At 47.2% G+C, this 24706-nt stretch overlaps 1 protein-coding gene across 1 annotated transcript in view; it reads left to right on the top strand.

Annotated features, from left to right (window-relative positions):
• eya4 (EYA transcriptional coactivator and phosphatase 4) overlaps window positions 1-24706 on the top strand; it is a 182591-nt gene that overhangs the window by 93256 nt on the left and 64629 nt on the right. Inside the window, 1 exon segment of the mRNA XM_052524592.1 lies at window positions 941-1047. Coding sequence (XP_052380552.1) covers window positions 941-1047 — 107 coding nt within the window.

Below are 24706 nucleotides of genomic sequence, written 5' to 3'. Positions count from 1 at the left end.
ACAGAGCAGTACCTTCTCCTCCATACAGCTAGACTGACCATACCAGCTGAAACAGTGTGTTAGTGTGTCTGTGTGTGTTAGTGTGTGTTATTGTGTTAGTGTGTCTGTGTGTCTTAGTGTCTGTGTGTCTTAGTGTCTGTGTGTGTTAGTGTCTGTGTGTGTTAGTGCCTGTGTGTCTTAGTGTCTGTGTGTGTTAGTGTCTCTGGGTGTGTTAGTGTGTGTTAGTGTGCATTAGTGTGTGTTAGTGTGTCTGTGTGTTAGTGTGTGTGTGTGTGTTCTGTATTTTGGTTTCAGACTGACATGGCCTGTACTCCATTTTTCATACCAGCTGAAACAGTGTGTTAGTGTGTCTGTGTGTGTTAGTGTGTGTTATTGTGTTAGTGTGTCTGTGTGTGTTAGTGTGTCTGTGTGTGTTAGTGCCTGTGTGTCTTAGTGTCTGTGTGTGTTAGTGTCTCTGGGTGTGTTAGTGTGTGTTAGTGTGCGTTAGTGTGTGTTAGTGTGTCTGTGTGTTAGTGTGTGTGTGTGTGTGTGTTCTGTATTTTGGTTTCAGACTGTGTTAGTGTGTCTGTGTGTGTTAGTGTGTGTTATTGTGTTAGTGTGTCTGTGTCTGTTAGTGTGTCTGTGTGTGTTAGTGCCTGTGTGTCTTAGTGTCTGTGTGTGTTAGTGTCTCTGGGTGTGTTAGTGTGTGTTAGTGTGCGTTAGTGTGTGTTAGTGTGTTCTGTGTGTTAGTGTGTGTGTGTGTGTTCTGTATTTTGGTTTCAGACTGACATGGCCTGTACTCCATTTGTCTCTCTTTTCTCTCTCTCTCTGTGTGTGTGTGTGTGTGTGTGTGTGTGTGTGTGTGTGTGTGTGTGTGTGTGTGTGTGTGTGTGTGTGTGTGTGTGTGTGTGTGTGTGTGTGTGTGTGTGTGTGTGTGTGTGTGTGTGTGTGTGTGTGTCAGGCCTATGGAGATGCAAGACCTAGCCAGTCCTCATAACAGTGTGGTGGGCGGAGACTCATCAGGCTCCAAGCTGACAGGTTCCTCTGTCACTACCAACGGAACTGGAGGTGAGAGGGAGGGAGGGGTGGAGGGAGGGGTAGAGGGAGGGGTGGAGGGAGGGATGGAGGTGGAGGGGTGGAGGGAGGAAGAGATGGGGTGGGAGGGTGGAGGGAGGGAGGGAGAGATGGGGAGGGAGAGTGGGATGGAGGGAGGGAGAGAAGGGTGGAGGGAGGGAGAGTGGGATGGAGGGAGAGTGGGATGGAGGGAGGGAGAGAGAGATGGGGAGGGAGAGTGGGATGGAGGGAGGGAGAGATGGGGAGGGAGAGATGGGGAGGGAGAGATGGGATGGAGGGAGGGAGAGATGGGGAGGGAGAGTGGGATGGAGGAAGGGAGAGATGGGGAGGGAGAGAAGGGTGGAGGGAGGGAGAGTGTGATGGAGGGAGAGTGGGATGGAGGGAGGGGAGAGAGATGGGGAGGGAGAGTGGGATGGAGGGAGGGAGAGATGGGGAGGGAGAGATGGGGAGGGAGAGATGGGATGGAGGGAGGGAGAGATGGGGAGGGAGAGTGGGATGGAGGAAGGGAGAGATGGGGAGGGAGAGAAGGGTGGAGGGAGGGAGAGTGGGATGGAGGGAGAGTGGGATGGATGGAGGGAGGGAGAGATGGGGAGGGAGAGTGGGATGGAGGGAGGGAGGGAGAGATGGGGAGGGAGAGATGGGGAGGGAGAGATGGGTTGGAGGGAGGGAGAGATGGGGAGGGAGAGGGGGAGGGAGGAAGGGAGAGATGGGGGAGGGAGAGAAGGGTGGAGGGAGGGAGAGTGGGATGGGTGGAGGGAGGGAGAGATGGGGAGGGAGAGTGGGATGGAGGGAGGGAGAGATGGGGAGGGAGAGATGGGGAGGGAGAGATGGGATGGAGGGAGGGAGAGATGGGGGAGGGAGAGAAGGGTGGAGGGAGGGAGAGATGGGGGAGGGAGAGAAGGGTGGAGGGAGGGAGAGATGGGGAGGGAGAGTGGGATGGAGGGAGGGAGAGATGGGGAGGGAGAGTGGGATGGACGGAGGGAGGGAGAGAAGGGGAGGGAGAGTGGGATGGAGGGAGGGAGAGATGGGGAGGGAGAGATGGGGAGGTAGAGATGGGATGGAGGGAGGGAGAGATGGGGAGGGAGAGAAGGGTGGAGGGGGGATTAGTGGGATGGAGGGAGAGTGGGATGGATGGAGGGAGGGAGAGATGGGGAGGGAGAGTGGGATGGAGGGAGGGAGAGATGGGGAGGGAGAGTGGGATGGAGGAAGGGAGAGATGGGGGAGGGAGAGTGGGAGGGAGGGAGAGTGGGAGGGAGGGAGAGATGGGGGAGGGAGAGATGGGGAGGGAGAGATGGGATGGAGGGAGGGAGAGAAGGGTGGAGGGAGGGAGAGATCGGGGAGGGAGAGAAGGGTGGAGGGAGGGAGAGATGGGGAGGGAGAGAATGGTGGAGGGAGGGAGAGATGAGGGAGGGAGAAAGAAAGATAGAAAAAGAGAGAAAGAGAAAGAGAAAGTGAGTTGATATTATCAGGAAAATCACTAGCCAGTACTGTAAACCATTCACTAGCCAGTACTGTAAACCATTCAGTAGCCAGTACTGTAAACCATTCACTAGCCAGTACTGTAAACCATTCACTAGCCAGTACTGTAAACCACTCACTAGCCTGTACTGTAAGCCATTCACTAGCCAGTACTGTAAACCATTCACTAGCCAGTACTGTAAACCATTCACTAGCCAGTACTGTAAACCATTCACTAGCCAGTACTGTAAACCATTCACTAGCCAGTACTGTAAACCATTCACAAGCCAGTACTGTAAACCACTCACTAGCCAGTACTGTAAACCATTCACTAGCCAGTACTGTAAACCATTCACTAGCCAGTACTGTAAACCATTCACTAGCCAGTACTGTAAACCATTCACTAGCCAGTACTGTAAACCACTCACTAGCCAGTACTGTAAACCATTCACTAGCCAGTACTGTAAACCATTAACTAACCAGTACTGTAAACCATTCACTAGCCAGTACTGTAAACCATTCACTAGCCAGTACTGTAAACATTCACTAGCCAGTACTGTAAACCATTCACTAGCCAGTACTGTAAACCATTCACTAGCCAGTACTGTAAACCACTCACTAGCCAGTACTGTAAACCATTCACTAGCCAGTACTGTAAACCATTAACTAACCAGTACTGTAAACCATTCACTAGCCAGTACTGTAAACCATTCACTAGCCAGTACTGTAAACCATTCACTAGCCTGTACTGTAAACCACTCACTAGCCAGTACTGTAAACCATTCACTAGCCTGTACTGTAAACCACTCACTAGCCATTACTGTAAACCACTCACTAGCCAGTACTGTAAACCATTCACTAGCCTGTACTGTAAACCACTCACTAGCCTGTACTGTAAACCACTCACTAACCAGTACTGTAAACCACTCACTAGCCAGTACTGTAAACCATTCACTAGCCTGTACTGTAAATCACTCACTAACCTGTACTGTAAACCACTCACTAACCAGTACTGTAAACCAATCACTAGCCAGTACTGTAAACCATTCACTAGCCTGTACTGTAAACCACTCACTAGCCTGTACTGTAAACCACTCACTAGCCTGTACTGTAAACCACTCACTAGCCTGTACTGTAAACCACTCACTAACCAGTACTGTAAACCATTCACTAGCCAGTACTGTAAACCATTCACTAGCCAGTACTGTAAACCATTCACTTGCCAGTACTGTAAACCATTCACTAGCCAGTAATGTAAACCATTCACTAGCCAGTACTGTAAACCACTCACTAGCCAGTACCGTAAACCATTCACTAACCAGTACTGGAAACCATTCACTAGCCAGTACTGTAAACCATTCACTAGCCAGTACTGTAAACCATTCACTAACCAGTGCTGTAAACCATTCACTAGCCAGTACTGTAAACCATTCACTCGCCAATACTGTAAACCATTCACTAGCCAGTACTGTAAACCATTCACTAGCCAGTACTGTAAACCATTCACTAACCAGTACTGTAAACCATTCACTAGCCAGTACTGTAAACCATTAACTAACCAGTACTGTAAACCATTCACTAGCCAGTACTGTAAACCATTAACTAACCAGTACTGTAAACCATTCACTAGCCAGTACTGTAAACCATTCACTAGCCAGTACTGTAAACCATTCACTAACCAGTACTGTAAACCATTCAATAGCCAGTACTGTAAACCATTCACTCGCCAGTACTGTAAACCATTCACTAGCCAGTACTGTAAACCATTCACTAACCAGTACTGTAAACCATTCACTAGCCAGTACTGTAAACCATTCACTAGCCAGTACTGTAAACCATTCACTAACCAGTACTGTAAACCATTCACTAGCCAATACTGTAAACCATTCACTAACCAGTACTGTAAACCATTCACTAACCAGTACTGTAAACCATTCACTAACCAGTACTGTAAACCACTCACTAACCAGTACTGTAAACCATTCACTAGCCAGTACTGTAAACCATTCACTAACCAGTACTGTAAATCATTCACTAACCAGTACTGTAAACCATGCACTAACCAGTACTGTAAACCATTCACTAACCAGTACTGTAAACCATTCACTAACCAGTACTGTAAGCCATTCACTAGCCAGTACTGTAAACCATTCACTAGCCAGTACTGTAAACCATTCACTAGCCAGTACTGTAAACCATTCACTAGCCAGTACTGTAAACCATTCACTAGCCAGTACTGTAAACCATTCACTAGCCAGTACTGTAAACCATTCACTAGCCAGTACTGTAAACCACTCACTAGCCAGTACTGTAAACCATTCACTAACCAGTACTGTAAACCACTCACTAGCCAGTACTGTAAACCATTCACTAGCCAGTACTGTAAACCATTCACTAACCAGTACTGTAAACCATTCACTAACCAGTACTGTAAACCACTCACTAACCAGTACTGTAAACCATTCACTAGCCAGTACTGTAAACCATTCACTAGCCAGTACTGTAAACCATTCACTAGCCAGTACTGTAAACCATTCACTAGCCAGTACTGTAAACCATTCACTAGCCAGTACTGTAAACCACTCACTAGCCAGTACTGTAAACCATTCACTAACCAGTACTGTAAACCATTCACTAGCCAGTACTGTAAACCATTCACTAGCCAGTACTGTAAACCATTCTCTAACCAGCACTGTAAACCATTCACTAGCCAGTACTGTAAACCACTCACTCGCCAGTACTGTAAACCATTCACTAGCCAGTACTGTAAACCATTCACTAGCCAGTACTGTAAACCACTCACTAGCCAGTACTGTAAACCATTCACTAGCCTGTACTGTAAACCACTCACTAGCCATTACTGTAAACCACTCACTAGCCAGTACTGTAAACCATTCACTAGCCAGTACTGTAAACCACTCACTAGCCAGTACTGTAAACCATTCACTAGCCTGTACTGTAAACCACTCACTAGCCATTACTGTAAACCACTCACTAGCCAGTACTGTAAACCATTCACTAGCCTGTACTGTAAACCATTCACTAGCCTGTACTGTAAACCACTCACTAGCCAGTACTGTAAATCACTCACTAACCTGTACTGTAAACCACTCACTAACCAGTACTGTAAACCAATCACTAGCCAGTACTGTAAACCATTCACTAGCCTGTACTGTAAACCACTCACTAGCCTGTACTGTAAACCACTCACTAGCCTGTACTGTAAACTACTCACTAGCCTGTACTGTAAACCACTCACTAACCAGTACTGTAAACCATTCACTAGCCAGTACTGTAAACCATTCACTAGCCAGTACTGTAAACCATTCACTTGCCAGTACTGTAAACCATTCACTAGCCAGTAATGTAAACCATTCACTAGCCAGTACTGTAAACCACTCACTAGCCAGTACTGTAAACCATTCACTAACCAGTACTGTAAAACATTCACTAGCCAGTACTGTAAACCATTCACTAGCCAGTTCTGTAAACCATTCACTAACCAGTGCTGTAAACCATTCACTAGCCAGTACTGTAAACCATTCACTCGCCAATACTGTAAACCATTCACTAGCCAGTACTGTAAACCATTCACTAGCCAGTACTGTAAACCATTCACTAACCAGTACTGTAAACCACTCACTAACCAGTACTGTAAACCATTCACTAACCAGTACTGTAAACCACTCACTAACCAGTACTGTAAACCATTCACTAGCCAGTACTGTAAACCATTCACTAACCAGTACTGTAAACCATTCACTAACCAGTACTGTAAACCATTCACTAACCAGTACTGTAAACCACTCACTAACCAGTACTGTAAACCATTCACTAGCCAGTACTGTAAACCATTCACTAGCCAGTACTGTAAACCATTAACTAACCAGTACTGTAAACCATTCACTAGCCAGTACTGTAAACCATTCACTAGCCAGTACTGTAAACCATTCACTAACCAGTACTGTAAACCATTCACTAGCCAGTACTGTAAACCATTCACTCGCCAGTACTGTAAACCATTCACTAGCCAGTACTGTAAACCATTCACTAACCAGTACTGTAAACCATTCACTAGCCAGTACTGTAAACCATTCACTAGCCAGTACTGTAAACCATTCACTAACCAGTACTGTAAACCATTCACTAGCCAGTACTGTAAACCATTCACTAACCAGTACTGTAAACCATTCACTAACCAGTACTGTAAACCATTCACTAACCAGTACTGTAAACCACTCACTAACCAGTACTGTAAACCATTCACTAGCCAGTACTGTAAACCATTCACTAACCAGTACTGTAAATCATTCACTAACCAGTACTGTAAACCATACACTAACCAGTACTGTACACCATTCACTAACCAGTACTGTAAACCATTCACTAGCCAGTACTGTAAACCATTCACTAGCCAGTACTGTAAACCATTCACTAGCCAGTACTGTAAACCATTCACTAGCCAGTACTGTAAACCACTCACTAACCAGTACTGTAAACCATTCACTAGCCAGTACTGTAAACCATTCACTAACCAGTACTGTAAACCACTCACTAACCAGTACTGTAAACCACTCACTAGCCAGTACTGTAAACCACTCACTAGCCAGTACTGTAAACCATTCACTAGCCAGTACTGTAAACCACTCACTAACCAGTACTGTAAACCATTCACTAGCCAGTACTGTAAACCATTCACTAGCCAGTACTGTAAACCATTCACTAACCAGTACTGTAAACCATTCACTAACCAGTACTGTAAACCATTCATTAGCCAGTACTGTAAACCATTCACTAACCAGTACTGTAAACCATTCACTAGCCAGTACTGTAAACCATTCACTAGCCAGTACTGTAAACCATTCACTAACCAGTACTTTAAACCATTCACTAGCCAGTACTGTAAACCATTCACTAGCCAGTACTGTAAACCATTCACTAGCCTGTACTGTAAACCATTCACTAGCCATTACTGTAAACCACTCACTAGCCAGTACTGTAAACCATTCACTAGCCTGTACTGTAAACCATTCACTAGCCTGTACTGTAAACCACTCACTAGCCAGTACTGTAAATCACTCACTAACCTGTACTGTAAACCACTCACTAACCAGTACTGTAAACCAATCACTAGCCAGTACTGTAAACCATTCACTAGCCTGTACTGTAAACCACTCACTAGCCTGTACTGTAAACCACTCACTAGCCTGTACTGTAAACTACTCACTAGCCTGTACTGTAAACCACTCACTAACCAGTACTGTAAACCATTCACTAGCCAGTACTGTAAACCATTCACTAGCCAGTACTGTAAACCATTCACTTGCCAGTACTGTAAACCATTCACTAGCCAGTAATGTAAACCATTCACTAGCCAGTACTGTAAACCACTCACTAGCCAGTACTGTAAACCATTCACTAACCAGTACTGTAAACCATTCACTAGCCAGTACTGTAAACCATTCACTAGCCAGTACTGTAAACCATTCACTAACCAGTGCTGTAAACCATTCACTAGCCAGTACTGTAAACCATTCACTCGCCAATACTGTAAACCATTCACTAGCCAGTACTGTAAACCATTCACTAACCAGTACTGTAAACCATTCACTAACCAGTACTGTAAACCATTCACTAACCAGTACTGTAAACCACTCACTAACCAGTACTGTAAACCATTCACTAACCAGTACTGTAAACCATTCACTAGCCAGTACTGTAAACCATTCACTAGCCAGTACTGTAAACCATTCACTAGCCAGTACTGTAAACCATTCACTAACCAGTACTGTAAACCACTCACTAGCCAGTACTGTAAACCATTCACTAGCCAGTACTGTAAACCATTCACTAACCAGTACTGTAAACCATTAACTAACCAGTACTGTAAACCATTCACTAGCCAGTACTGTAAACCATTCACTAGCCAGTACTGTAAACCATTCACTAACCAGTACTGTAAACCATTCACTAGCCAGGACTGTAAACCATTCACTCGCCAGTACTGTAAACCATTCACTAGCCAGTACTGTAAACCATTCACTAACCAGTACTGTAAACCATTCACTAGCCAGTACTGTAAACCATTCACTAGCCAGTACTGTAAACCATTCACTAACCAGTACTGTAAACCATTCACTAGCCAGTACTGTAAACCATTCACTAACCAGTACTGTAAACCATTCACTAACCAGTACTGTAAACCATTCACTAACCAGTACTGTAAACCACTCACTAACCAGTACTGTAAACCATTCACTAGCCAGTACTGTAAACCATTCACTAACCAGTACTGTAAATCATTCACTAACCAGTACTGTAAACCATTCACTAACCAGTACTGTAAACCATTCACTAACCAGTACTGTAAACCATTCACTAGCCAGTACTGTAAACCATTCACTAACCAGTACTGTAAACCATTCACTAACCAGTACTGTAAACCATTCACTAACCAGTACTGTAAACCACTCACTAACCAGTACTGTAAACCATTCACTAGCCAGTACTGTAAACCATTCACTAACCAATACTGTAAATCATTCACTAACCAGTACTGTAAACCATACACTAACCAGTACTGTACACCATTCACTAACCAGTACTGTAAACCATTCACTAACCAGTACTGTAAACCATTCACTAGCCAGTACTGTAAACCATTCACTAGCCAGTACTGTAAACCATTCACTAACCAGTACTTTAAACCATTCACTAGCCAGTACTGTAAACCATTCACTAGCCAGTACTGTAAACCATTCACTAGCCAGTACTGTAAACCATTCACTAGCCAGTACTGTAAACCACTCACTAGCCTGTACTGTAAACCATTCACTAGCCAGTACTGTAAAACATTCACTAGCCAGTACTGTAAACCATTCACTAGCCAGTACTGTAAACCATTCACTAGCCAGTACTGTAAAACATTCACTAGCCAGTACTGTAAACCATTTAGAATTGAAGGTCTAGTTCACACACACTCTCTCACGCATAGATACATAGAGAGGTGTGAGTGCTGGACTAAACCTTTGGATAAAGCTTATATAAACAGAGAGTTACACCCTTCCCTTCTCTCCCACCGACCACTTGGCTGATGGTGTGTGTGTGTGTTTGGTTTTACTATCCTTCTGGTGACCTGGGGGCCTCTGATAAACCAGTGCATGCGTACGTACAAAATATACCCCGAAACCCGCGTGTGGTTTTCACACAGAATTATTATGACGTAAGACGTAAGAATGTGTTCAACCTTCCCGCAAACTATACACCACGGGTACGCTGAGTTTCTATTGGTCGAAGTATTGCATTCCAAGCACTCAAGCAGCAAATGGGGGATAAGATGGACATGTTTGTTCATAACAAATTACAGGTTACTAACAAGATGACAATCGTTGAGCCATTTGTGAGAACAGAGAAAACATCCATAATAATAATTTGAAACAGGCTGTTAATCTGTTGCATCAAAGGGTGTATGTCTACCACTGTATCTAGACAACGTGTCAGAGTTTACGGTAGCGTGTAGATTAGAGGGGGGAGACAAAAAGACCATGCAAAACATTAAGCCCTATCAAATGATCTGTTTACAAGGTCCACAACTATTAGCTTTTGTTTTTGTTGTCTGTCAGATAGTCTCGGGCCTAAAGCGAACTGCAACAGTAGGAACATTGTCTGTCAGATAGTCTCGGGCCTAAAGCGAACTGCAACAGTAGGAACATTCTGTCAGAAGGTCTCGGGCCTAAAGCGAACTGCAACAGTAGGAACATTCTGTCAGATAGTCTCGGGCCTAAAGCGAACTGCAACAGTAGGAACATTCTGTCAGATAGTCTCGGGCCTAAAGCGAACTGCAACAGTAGGAACATTCTGTCAGATAGTCTCGGGCCTAAAGCGAACTGCAACAGTAGGAACATTCTGTCAGATAGTCTCGGGCCTAAAGCGAACTGCAACAGTAGGAACATTGTCTGTCAGATAGTCTCGGGCCTAAAGCGAACTGCAACAGTAGGAACATTGTCTGTCAGATAGTCTCGGGCCTAAAGCGAACTGCAACAGTAGGAACATTGTCTGTCAGATAGTCTCGGGCCTAAAGCGAACTGCAACAGTAGGAACATTGTCTGTCAGATAGTCTCGGGCCTAAAGCGAACTGCAACAGTAGGAACATTCTGTCAGATAGTCTCGGGCCTAAAGCGCACTGCCACAGTAGGAACATTCTGTCAGATAGTCTCGGGCCTAAAGCGAACTGCAACAGTAGGAACATTCTGTCAGATAGTCTCAGGCCTAAAGCGAACTGCAACAGTAGGAACATTCTGTCAGATAGTCTCGGGCCTAAAGCGAACTGCAACAGTAGGAACATTCTGTCAGATAGTCTCGGGCCTAAAGCGAACTGCAACAGTAGGAACATTCTGTCAGATAGTCTCGGGCCTAAAGCGAACTGCAACAGTAGGAACATTGTCTGTCAGATAGTCTCGGGCCTAAAGCGAACTGCAACAGTAGGAACATTCTGTCAGAAGGTCTCGGGCCTAAAGCGAACTGCAACAGTAGGAACATTCTGTCAGATAGTCTCGGGCCTAAAGCGAACTGCAACAGTAGGAACATTCTGTCAGATAGTCTCGGGCCTAAAGCGAACTGCAACAGTAGGAACATTGTCTGTCAGATAGTCTCGGGCCTAAAGCGAACTGCAACAGTAGGAACATTGTCTGTCAGATAGTCTCGGGCCTAAAGCGAACTGCAACAGTAGGAACATTGTCTGTCAGATAGTCTCGGGCCTAAAGCGAACTGCAACAGTAGGAACATTCTGTCAGATAGTCTCGGGCCTAAAGCGAACTGCAACAGTAGGAACATTCTGTCAGATAGTCTCGGGCCTAAAGCGCACTGCCACAGTAGGAACATTCTGTCAGATAGTCTCGGGCCTAAAGCGAACTGCAACAGTAGGAACATTCTGTCAGAAGGTCTCGGGCCTAAAGCGAACTGCAACAGTAGGAACATTCTGTCAGATAGTCTCGGGCCTAAAGCGAACTGCAACAGTAGGAACATTCTGTCAGATAGTCTCGGGCCTAAAGCGAACTGCAACAGTAGGAACATTGTCTCTCAGATAGTCTCGGGCCTAAAGCGAACTGCAACAGTAGGAACATTCTGTCAGATAGTCTCGGGCCTAAAGCGAACTGCAACAGTAGGAACATTCTGTCAGATAGTCTCGGGCCTAAAGCGAACTGCAACAGTAGGAACATTGTCTGTCAGATAGTCTCGGGCCTAAAGCGAACTGCAACAGTAGGAACATTCTGTCAGAAGGTCTCGGGCCTAAAGCGAACTGCAACAGTAGGAACATTCTGTCAGATAGTCTCGGGCCTAAAGCGAACTGCAACAGTAGGAACATTCTGTCAGATAGTCTCGGGCCTAAAGCGAACTGCAACAGTAGGAACATTGTCTGTCAGATAGTCTCGGGCCTAAAGCGAACTGCAACAGTAGGAACATTGTCTCTCAGATAGTCTCGGGCCTAAAGCGAACTGCAACAGTAGGAACATTGTCTGTCAGATAGTCTCGGGCCTAAAGCGAACTGCAACAGTAGGAACATTCTGTCAGAAGGTCTCAGGCCTAAAGCGAACTGCAACAGTAGGAACATTCTGTCAGATAGTCTCGGGCCTAAAGCGAACTGCAACAGTAGGAACATTCTGTCAGATAGTCTCGGGCCTAAAGAGAACTGCAACAGTAGGAACATTCTGTCAGATAGTCTCGGGCCTAAAGCGAACTGCAACAGTAGGAACATTGTCTGTCAGATAGTCTCGGGCCTAAAGCGAACTGCAACAGTAGGAACATTCTGTCAGAAGGTCTCGGGCCTAAAGCGAACTGCAACAGTAGGAACATTCTGTCAGATAGTCTCGGGCCTAAAGCGAACTGCAACAGTAGGAACATTCTGTCAGATAGTCTCGGGCCTAAAGCGAACTGCAACAGTAGGAACATTGTCTGTCAGATAGTCTCGGGCCTAAAGCGAACTGCAACAGTAGGAACATTGTCTGTCAGATAGTCTCGGGCCTAAAGCGAACTGCAACAGTAGGAACATTGTCTGTCAGATAGTCTCGGGCCTAAAGCGAACTGCAACAGTAGGAACATTCTGTCAGATAGTCTCGGGCCTAAAGCGAACTGCAACAGTAGGAACATTCTGTCAGATAGTCTCAGGGCCTAAAGCGCACTGCCACAGTCGGAACATTGTCTGTCAGATAGTCTCGGGCCTAAAGCGAACTGCAACAGTAGGAACATTCTGTCAGAAGGTCTCAGGCCTAAAGCGAACTGCAACAGTAGGAACATTCTGTCAGATGGTCTCGGGCCTAAAGCGAACTGCAACAGTAGGAACATTCTGTCAGATAGTCTCGGGCCTAAAGCGAACTGCAACAGTAGGAACATTGTCTGTCAGATAGTCTCGGGCCTAAAGCGAACTGCAACAGTAGGAACATTCTGTCAGATAGTCTCGGGCCTAAAGCGAACTGCAACAGTAGGAACATTCTGTCAGATAGTCTCGGGCCTAAAGCGAACTGCAACAGTAGGAACATTGTCTGTCAGATAGTCTCGGGCCTAAAGCGAACTGCAACAGTAGGAACATTCTGTCAGAAGGTCTCGGGCCTAAAGCGAACTGCAACAGTAGGAACATTCTGTCAGATAGTCTCGGGCCTAAAGCGAACTGCAACAGTAGGAACATTCTGTCAGATAGTCTCGGGCCTAAAGCGAACTGCAACAGTACATTGAACATTGTCTGTCAGATAGTCTCGGGCCTAAAGCGAACTGCAACAGTAGGAACATTGTCTGTCAGATAGTCTCGGGCCTAAAGCGAACTGCAACAGTAGGAACATTGTCTGTCAGATAGTCTCGGGCCTAAAGAGAACTGCAACAGTAGGAACATTGTCTGTCAGATAGTCTCGGGCCTAAAGAGAACTGCAACAGTAGGAACATTCTGTCAGATAGTCTCGGGCCTAAAGCGCACTGCCACAGTCGGAACATTGTCTGTCAGATAGTCTCGGGCCTAAAGCGAACTGCAACAGTAGGAACATTCTGTCAGAAGGTCTCGGGCCTAAAGCGAACTGCAACAGTAGGAACATTCTGTCAGATAGTCTCGGGCCTAAAGCGAACTGCAACAGTAGGAACATTCTGTCAGATAGTCTCGGGCCTAAAGCGAACTGCAACAGTAGGAACATTCTGTCAGATAGTCTCGGGCCTAAAGCGAACTGCAACAGTAGGAACATTGTCTGTCAGATAGTCTCGGGCCTAAAGCGAACTGCAACAGTAGGAACATTCTGTCAGATAGTCTCGGGCCTAAAGCGAACTGCAACAGTAGGAACATTCTGTCAGATAGTCTCGGGCCTAAAGCGAACTGCAACAGTAGGAACATTGTCTGTCAGATAGTCTCGGGCCTAAAGCGAACTGCAACAGTAGGAACATTGTCTCTCAGATAGTCTCGGGCCTAAAGCGAACTGCAACAGTAGGAACATTCTGTCAGAAGGTCTCGGGCCTAAAGCGAACTGCAACAGTAGGAACATTCTGTCAGATAGTCTCGGGCCTAAAGAGAACTGCAACAGTAGGAACATTCTGTCAGATAGTCTCGGGCCTAAAGCGAACTGCAACAGTAGGAACATTGTCTGTCAGATAGTCTCGGGCCTAAAGCGAACTGCAACAGTAGGAACATAGGAACATTCTGTCAGAAGGTCTCGGGCCTAAAGCGAACTGCAACAGTAGGAACATTCTGTCAGATAGTCTCGGGCCTAAAGCGAACTGCAACAGTAGGAACATTCTGTCAGATAGTCTCGGGCCTAAAGCGAACTGCAACAGTAGGAACATTGTCTGTCAGATAGTCTCGGGCCTAAAGCGAACTGCAACAGTAGGAACATTGTCTGTCAGATAGTCTCGGGCCTAAAGCGAACTGCAACAGTAGGAACATTGTCTGTCAGATAGTCTCGGGCCTAAAGCGAACTGCAACAGTAGGAACATTGTCTGTCAGATAGTCTCGGGCCTAAAGCGAACTGCAACAGTAGGAACATTCTGTCAGATAGTCTCGGGCCTAAAGCGAACTGCCACAGTCGGAACATTGTCTGTCAGATAGTCTCGGGCCTAAATCGAACTGCAACAGTAGGAACATTCTGTCAGAAGGTCTCGGGCCTAAAGCGAACTGCAACAGTAGGAACATTCTGTCAGATAGTCTCAGTAGGGCCTAAAGCGAACTGCAACAGTAGGAACATTCTGTCAGATAGTCTCGGGCCTAAAGCGAACTGCAACAGTAGGAACATTGTCTGTCAGATAGTCTCGGGCCTAAAGCGAACTGCAACAGTAGGAACATTGTCTGTCAGATAGTCTCGGGCCTAAAGCGAACTGCAACAGTAGGAACATTGTCTGTCAGATAGTCTCGGGCCTAAAGCGAACTGCAACAGTAGGAACATTGTCTGTCAGATAGTCTCGGGCCTAAAGCGAACTGCAACAGTAGGAACATTCTGTCAGATAGTCTCGGGCCTAAAGCGCACTGCAACAGTAGGAACATTGTCTGTCAGATAGTCTCGGGCCTAAATCGAACTGCAACAGTAGGAACATTCTGTCAGATAGTCTCAGGGCCTCAGAAGCGAACTGCAACAGTAGGAACATTCTGTCAGATAGTCTCGGGCCTAAAGCGAACTGCAACAGTAGGAACATTCTGTCAGATAGTCTCGGGCCTAAAGCGAACTGCAACAGTAGGAACATTCTGTCAGATAGTCTCGGGCCTAAAGCGAACTGCAACAATAGGAACATTGTCTGTCAGATAGTCTCGGGCCTAAAGCGAACTGCAACCGTAGGAACATTGTCTGTCAGATAGTCTCGGGCCTAGAGCAAACTGCAACAGTAGCAACATTTTGTCAGATAGTCTCGGGCCTAAAGCGAACTGCAACAATAGGAACATTGTCTGTCAGATAGTCTCGGGCCTAAAGCGAACTGCAACAGTAGGAACATTGTCTGTCAGATAGTCTCGGGCCTAAAGCGAACTGCAACAGTAGGAACATTGTCTCTCAGATAGTCTCGGGCCTAAAGCGAACTGCAACAGTAGGAACATTCTGTCAGATAGTCTCGGGCCTAAAGCGAACTGCAACAGTAGGAACATTCTGTCAGAAGGTCTCGGGCCTAAAGCGAACTGCAACAGTAGGAACATTCTGTCAGATAGTCTCGGGCCTAAAGCGAACTGCAACAGTAGGAACATTCTGTCAGATAGTCTCGGGCCTAAAGCGAACTGCAACAGTAGGAACATTCTGTCAGATAGTCTCGGGCCTAAAGCGAACTGCAACAGTAGGAACATTCTGTCAGATAGTCTCGGGCCTAAAGCGAACTGCAACAGTAGGAACATTGTCTGTCAGATAGTCTCGGGCCTAAAGCGAACTGCAACAGTAGGAACATTGTCTGTCAGATAGTCTCGGGCCTAAAGCGAACTGCAACAGTAGGAACATTCTGTCGTCAAGCCTCCAGAAACGTCTGATTAAGTTATTTCTATTTCCTTTAGATATATTTAGTCCTAATTTCCAAATATGTCCAAAGTATCCAAAGTATGCAGGAAATAAGGGTGTTATTGTCACCATTAAAAGGTGACTGATGGGTCATTTCTACTGGTGGACTTCTCTTCCTCCCACAGTTTCAGGACCGGTCTGATTTATACCGTACGCTGCGTATGTATGGCGACAAATTCATCAATCTCAGTATGTTTGTACGATATTTAGTGTGAAATTGACGCACATTGTTATAAATGAGGCCCTCGTGAAGTCCTCATAAGGATTTTAAAAAACAGGGAACATGTCAAGGCCCTCACGAGGAAAAAGGCTATTTTAAGGTTAGGTATTAGGCTTAGGGATACCATTAGAATTAGGGTTAGGAGTTATGGAAAATGAGATTTTGAATAAAGATCAATTGATTGGTCCCCGCAAGTATAGTAAAGCAAACATTTGTGTGCGTGTGTGTGTGTGTGTGTGTGTGTGTGTGTGTGTGTGTGTGTGTGTGTGTGTGTGTGTGTGTGTGTGTGTGTGTGTGTGTGTGTGTGTGTGTGTGTGTGTGTGTGTGTGTGTGTGTGTGTGTGTGTGTGTGTGTGTGTGTGTGTGTGTGTTTGAGGCGCAGCCCACAGAGCACTGGAAACTATTTCCTCCTCTAGAGTTTTAAAGCATCACACTCACTCAGATGTCAACACCACCAAGTCCTGTTCTCTCTCCCTCTCTCACTGTCTCTCTCTCCCTCACTGTCTCTCTCTCTGTCTCTCTCTCTCTCTCTCTCTCTCTCTCTCTCTCTCTCTCCCTCTCTGTCACTGTCTCTCTCACTGTCTCTCTCTCTGTCTCTCTCTCACTCTCACTCCCTCTCTCTGTCTCTCTCCCTCTCTCTCACTGTCTCTCTCCCTCTCTCTCACTGTCTCTCTCCCTCTCTCTCACTGTATCTCTCTCTCTCTCTCTCTCTCTCTCTCTCTCTCACTGTCTCTCTCTCCCTCACTGTCTCTCTCTCTCTCTCTCTCTCTCTCACTCTCTCTCACTCTCTCTCACTGTCTCTCTCTCTCTCTCTCTCTAATTCTCTCTGAGAGATGTGAGGAGAGGGAGGAGGAGAGGAGAGAAACAGGAGGATAGAGGAGAGTAATGAGGAAAAGAGAGAGACAGAGAGAGAGTGACAGAGAGAGAGAGAGAGAGAGAGAGAGAGAGAGAGAGAGAGAGAGAGAGAGAGAGAGAGAGAGAGAGAGAGAGAGAGAGAGAGAGAGAGAGAGAGAGAGAGAGAGAGAACATGGGGGAACGAGAGAGTAGTTAAACACTCTGTTATCACCTCACTGTTGATGAGTACAGTATTCAGTCTTTCATAGACATGTAATGGAAAAACTGTAAATGTACCACATTCTTTTATAGTCAATGTGTTTATAACATACTTACATCTCTCTCCCTATTAAAGGATGCTAGCTAGATGATATTCAAACAAACTTGATGATGTCAGAGTTAATAGTTTTACCAGCCCCTCTGGGCGGGACTAAGGCAACACACACACACCACATACCCAACATTCCATTCACCTGACATCAGCCATCTCATTGGCCAGCAGTGGTCTTCGTGGTATTTGTTCATTTTCAGCGGGTCCTGTTTGGGCTGTCTTCCCAGAGGGGATTGATAAAGTTTCAGTCGTCTAGCTCTAGGTGTGTCTGGCGACGAGATGTCATTTAAGAACAATGAGAAGAAAACCTAGGAAACATTGTGCTTGAAGATCGACTTTCTACAGCTTGTCCTCTCGTTGAATCGTGGTAGTTTAATAGTTGATTAATAACTAACTGCCGACAAACGGCTGCTTGTAGCCGTCGATGAGCCTTTCTACTGGCAAAATTGGACCTCATTTCAGCAGCGATCTGCTCTAATTGAATGTTGGAGAGGTGCCCTCCACCCTCTGCTGTTTTCAGCACTCGTCACAGGTTATAGACGTGATTCATTGTCGACCGTACGGAGCCACACGTCTGTGGGTAAATCATGCTTGGGATGATTAACAAGCAAACTGTGAGATTTATCAACATGAGTGTGTAAATTTACGACCATGACCACGACCACGACCATGACACCCACGACCATGACCACGACCACGACCATGACACCCACGACCATGACACCCACGACCATGACAGCCATGACCACGACTACGACCACGACCACGACCATGACACCCATGACCACGACCACGACCACGACAGCCATGACCACAACTACGACCATGACCACGACCACGACCATGATACCCATGACCACGACCACGACCGACCATGACCATGACCACGACAGCCATGACCACAACTACGACCCGACCCGACCATGATACCCATGACCACGACGACCACGACCACCGACAGCCATGACCACAACTACGACCACGACCACGACCACGACCATGATACCCACGACCACGACCATGACCATGACCACGACAGCCATGACCACAACTACCGACCATGACCACGACCACGACTACGACCACGACCACGACCATGACAGCCATGACCACGACCATGACCATGACGACCATGACCACGACGACCATGACCCACGACCCACGACCATGACGACCATGACGACCACGACCGACCGACAGCCATGACCACGACCATGACGACCATGACCACGACCATGATACCCACGACCATGACGACCATGACGACCACGACCCACGACCACGACAGCCATGACCACGACCCACGACCATGACGACCATGACGACCCGACCACGACAGCCATGACCACGACCACGACCATGACGACCATGACCACGACGACCATGATACTCCCCACCATGACGACCATGACGACCATGACCACGACCACGACCACGACAGCCATGACCCACGACCATGTCAACCATGACCACGACGACCATGATACCCACGACCATGACCACGACCATGACACCCATGACCACGACGACCATGATACCCACGACCATGACGACCATGACCACGACCATGACCACGACCACGACCATGACAACCATGACCACGACGACCATGACACCCACGACCATGACGACCATGACCATGACGACCATGATACCCACGACCATGACACCCACGACCACGACCATGACAACCATGACCACAACTACGACCATGACAGCCACGACCACTACCATGACGACCATGACCACGACGACCATGATACCCACGACCATGATGACCACAACTACGACCATGACACCCATGACCATGACCATGACAGCCACGACCACGACCATGACAACCACCACCACGACCATGACACCCACCACACGACCATGACACCATGACACCCACCACCACGACCATGACACCCACCATGACCACGACACCTCACGACCATGACGACCATGACGACCATGACCACGACACCCACCACCATGACAGCCATGACCATGACACCCACGACCACGACACCCCACGACCATGATACCATTAGGGCCTGGATGATACCCTTAGGGATGATACCACTAGGCCCAGGATGATACCCTTAGGGATGATACCACAAGGGCCGGGATGATACCACTAGGTCCGGGATGATACCATTAGGGATGATACCAGTAGGGCCAGGATGATACCAGTAGGGCCGGTATGTTAACAGTAGAGATGATACCAGTAGGGCCGGGATGATACCAGTAGTGATGATACCAGTAGGGATACCAGAAGGGCCGGGGTGATACCAGTAGGGATGATACCACTAGGGCCGGGATGATACCAGTAGGGATGATACCAGTAGGGATGATACCAGTAGGGCCGGGATGATACCAGTAGGGATGATACCAGTAGGGATGATACCAGTAGGGCTGACACCAGTAGGACCGGGATGATACCAGTAGGGATGATACCAGTAGGGATGATACCAGTAGGGCCGGGATGATACCAGTAGAGATGATACCATTAGGGCCGGGATGATACCAGTAGAAATGATACCAGTAGGGATGATACCAGTAGGACCGGGATGATACCAGTAGGACCGGGATGATACCAGTAGGGATGATACCAGTAGGGCTGGGATGATACCAGTAGGGATGATACCAGTAGGGATGATACCAGTAGGGATGATACCAGTAGGGCCGGGATGATACCAGTAGGGATGATACCATAAGGGATGATACCAGTAGGGATGATACCAGTAGGACCGGGATGATACCAGTAGGGATGATACCAGTAGGGATGATACCAGTAGGACCGGGATGATACCAGTAGGGATGATACCAGTAGGGATGATACCAGTAGGGCTGGGATGATACCAGTAGGGATGATACCAGTAGGGATGATACCAGTAGGGCTGGGATGATACCAGTAGGGATGATACCATAAGGGATGATACCAGTAGGGATGATACCACCAGGGCCGGGATGATACCACAGTTTTGAGAATGGTAATATCCTGCAAATGGAACATTCATGCTCATAGCCTACTGCCGTGTCTGCTTTTCTGCGTTTATAATGTGAAGAAATGGCCACATAGTTTATCAACATTTTAAGCCAAAGGTTCTGATCTGTTGCGTCAGCCTCATTGTTTAAAACAGTTTTTTGATGCTGGTGGTTATATTCATTTGGATCTATCGCATCCCACAAGTGTCCCAGAATATGTTTGGAATATTTAGTTGACGTGATTCATTATTCAACCTGAATCGAGTTGACATGATTCCTTATTCATCCTGAATCAAGTTGACATGATTCCTTATTCAACCTGAATCGAGTTGACATGATTCATTATTCAACCTGAATCGAGTTGACATGATTCCTTATTCATCGTGAATCGAGTTGACATGATTCCTTATTCATCGTGAATCGAGTTGACATGATTCCTTATTCATCGTGAATCGAGTTGACATGATTCCTTATTCATCGTGAATCGAGTTGACATGATTCCTTATTCATCGTGAATCGAGTTGACATGATTCCTTATTCATCGTGAATCGAGTTGACATGATTCCTTATTCATCGTGAATCGAGTTGACATGATTCCTTATTCATCGTGAATCGAGTTGACATGATTCCTTATTCATCGTGAATCGAGTTGACATGATTCATTATTCATCGTGAATCGAGTCGACATGATTCCTTATTGAATATGTCAGAGAGCTGTGTTTCTCCGACATAGCATCATAGCTGCAGTACCCCCTGAAAAATGTGAATACAATAGTTGTGTTAGCGGTCTGATGTCTTCAACACGGGCGAAAAGCCCTCCTTTACAATTAAACATGGGAAGTTTGATAATGCTGTGGGGTCCCTTTGCTACCTCTGGTACTGGGGGGCCTTGACTCAAGGAGTCAGCAGATTATCAGGTGTTTTGGAGTCCAATTTCCAACCCACTGCCCAAAAAACTGGGTCTCCATTGAAGGTTCTGGGTCTTCCAGCAGGAGGACAACCCCAAACACAGGTGGAAAAAGCACCCAGGAATGGTTCAAGAATAGATGCTGGACTGTTCTGGAGTGGCCAGATGTGAAGAGATGCTGGAGTGGCCAGATGTGAAGAGATGCTGGACTGTTCTGGAGTGGCCAGATGTGAAGAGATGCTGGACTGTTCTGGAGTGGCCAGATGTGAAGAGATGCTGGACTGTTCTGAAGTGGCCAGATGTGAAGAGATGCTGGACTGTTCTGGAGTGGCCAGCTGTGAAGAGATGCTGGACTGTTCTGAAGTGGCCAGCTGTGAAGAGATGCTGGACTGTTCTGAAGTGGCCTGATGTGAAGAGATACTGGACTGTTCTGGAGTGGCCAGATGTGAAGAGATACTGGACTGATGCTGGACTGTTCTGAACTGGCTAGCTGTGAAGAGATGCTGGACTAATGCTGGACTGTTCTGAAGTGGCCAGATGTGAAGAGATACTGGACTGATGCTGGACTGTTCTGAAGAGGTCAGCTGTGAAGAGATACTGGACTGATGCTGGACTGTTCTGAAGTGGCCAGCTGTGAAGAGATACTGGACTGTTGCTGGACTGTTCTGAACTGGCCAAATGTGAAGAGATGCTGGACTGATGCTGGACTGTTCTGAAGTGGCCAGCTGTGAAGAGATGCTGGACTGATGCTGGACTGTTCTGGAGTGGCCAGATGTGAAGATATGTTGGACTGTTCTGGAGTGGCCAGATGTGAAGAGATGCTGGAGTGGCCAGATGTTAAGAGATGCTGGACTGTTCTGGAGTGGCCAGATGTGAAGAGATGCTGGACTGTTCTGGAGTGGCCAGATGTGAAGAGATGCTGGACTGTTCTGGAGTGGCCAGATGTGAAGAGATACTGGACTGTTCTGAAGTGGCCAGATGTGAAGAGATACTGGACTGTTCTGAAGTGGCCAGCTGTGAAGATATACTGGACTGTTCTGGAGTGGCCAGATGTGAAGAGATACTGGACTGTTCTGGAGTGGCCAGATGTGAAGAGATACTGGACTGTTCTGGAGTGGCCAGATGTGAAGAGATGCTGGACTGTTCTGGAGTGGCCAGATGGACTGATGCTGGACTGTTCTGGAAGTGGCCAGATGTGAAGAGATGCTAGACTGTTCTGGAGTGGCCAGATGTGAAGAGATGCTGGAGTGGCCAGATGTGAAGAGATGCTGGACTGTTCTGGAGTGGCCAGATGTGAAGAGATGCTGGACTGTTCTGGAGTGGCCAGATGTGAAGAGATGCTGGACTGTTCTGGAGTGGCCAGATGTGAAGAGATGCTGGACTGTTCTGGAGTGGCCAGATGTGAAGAGATGCTGGACTGTTCTGGAGTGGCCAGATAGGAAGAGATGCTGGACTGTTCTGGAGTGGCAGGATGTGAAGAGATACTGGACTGTTCTGGAGTGGCCAGATGTGAAGAGATGCTGGACTGTTCTGGAGTGGCCAGATGTGAAGAGATGCTGTAGTGGCCAGATGTGAAGAGATACTGGACTGATGCTGGACTGTTCTGGAGTGGCCAGATGTGAAGAGATGCTGGACTGTTCTGGACTGTTCTGGAGTGGCCAGATGTGAAGAGATGCTGGAGTTGCCAGATGTGAAGAGATACTGGACTGATACTGGACTGTTCTGGAGTGGCCAGATGTGAAGAGATACTGGACTGTTCTGGAGTGGCCAGATGTCAAGAGATGCTGGACTGTTCTGGAGTGGCCAGATGTGAAGAGATACTGGACTGTTCTGGAGTGGCCAGATGTGAAGAGATACTGGACTGATACTGGACTGTTCTGGAGTGGCCAGATGTGAAGAGATACTGGACTGTTCTGGATTGGCCAGATGTGAAGAGATACTGGACTGTTCTGAAGTGGCCAGCTGTGAAGATATACTGGACTGTTCTGGAGTGGCCAGATGTGAAGAGATACTGGACTGTTCTGGAGTGGCCAGATGTGAAGAGATACTGGACTGTTCTGGAGTGGCCAGATGTCAAGACATGCTGGACTGTTCTGGAGTGGCCAGATGTGAAGAGATACTGGACTGTTCTGGAGTGTCCAGATGTGAAGAGATACTGGACTGATACTGGACTGTTCTGAAGTGGCCAGATGTGAAGAGATACTGGACTGTTCTGAAGTGGCCAGATGTGAAGAGATACTGGACTGTTCTGAAGTGGCCAGCTGTGAAGATATACTGGACTGTTCTGGAGTGGCCAGATGTGAAGAGATACTGGACTGTTCTGGAGTGGCCAGATGTGAAGAGATACTGGACTGTTCTGGAGTGGCCAGATGTGAAGAGATGCTGGACTGTTCTGGAGTGGCCAGATGTTAAGAGATGCTGGACTGTTCTGGAGTGGCCAGATGTGAAGAGATGCTGGACTGTTCTGGAGTGGCCAGATGTGAAGAGATGCTGGAGTGGCCAGATGTGAAGAGATGCTGGACTGTTCTGGAGTGGCCAGATGTGAAGAGATGCTGGACTGTTCTGGAGTGGCCAGATGTGAAGAGATGCTGGACTGTTCTGGAGTGGCCAGATGTGAAGAGATGCTGGACTGTTCTGGAGTGGCCAGATGTGAAGAGATGCTGGACTGTTCTGGAGTGGCCAGATGTGAAGAGATGCTGGACTGTTCTGGAGTGGCCAGATGTGAAGAGATACTGGACTGTTCTGGAGTGGCCAGATGTGAAGAGATGCTGGACTGTTCTGGAGTGGCCAGATGTGAAGAGATGCTGGAGTGGCCAGATGTGAAGAGATACTGGACTGATGCTGGACTGTTCTGGAGTGGCCAGATGTGAAGAGATGCTGGACTGTTCTGGACTGTTCTGGAGTGGCCAGATGTGAAGAGATGCTGGACTGTGGCCAGATGTGAAGAGATACTGGACTGATACTGGACTGTTCTGGAGTGGCCAGATGTGAAGAGATACTGGACTGTTCTGGAGTGGCCAGATGTCAAGAGATGCTGGACTGTTCTGGAGTGGCCAGATGTGAAGAGATACTGGACTGTTCTGGAGTGGCCAGATGTGAAGAGATACTGGACTGATACTGGACTGTTCTGGAGTGGCCAGATGTGAAGAGATACTGGACTGTTCTGGAGTGGCCAGATGTGAAGAGATGCTGGACTGTTCTGGAGTGGCCAGATGGGAAGAGATACTGGACTGTTCTGGAGTGGCCAGCTGTGAAGAGATGCTGGACTGTTCTGAAGTGGCCAGATGTGAAGAGATGCTGGACTGTTCTGGAGTGGCCAGATGTAAAGAGATGCTGGACTGTTCTGAAGTGGCCAGATGTGAAGAGATGCTGGACTGTTCTGGAGTGGCCAGCTGTGAAGATGCTGGACTGTTGCTGGACTGTTCTGGAGTGGCC

The sequence above is a fragment of the Oncorhynchus keta genome, chromosome 8, assembly GCF_023373465.1.
Source record: "Oncorhynchus keta strain PuntledgeMale-10-30-2019 chromosome 8, Oket_V2, whole genome shotgun sequence".
Lineage (NCBI taxonomy): Eukaryota > Metazoa > Chordata > Actinopteri > Salmoniformes > Salmonidae > Oncorhynchus > Oncorhynchus keta.
This window is presented reverse-complemented; position numbering and strand designations above follow the sequence as displayed.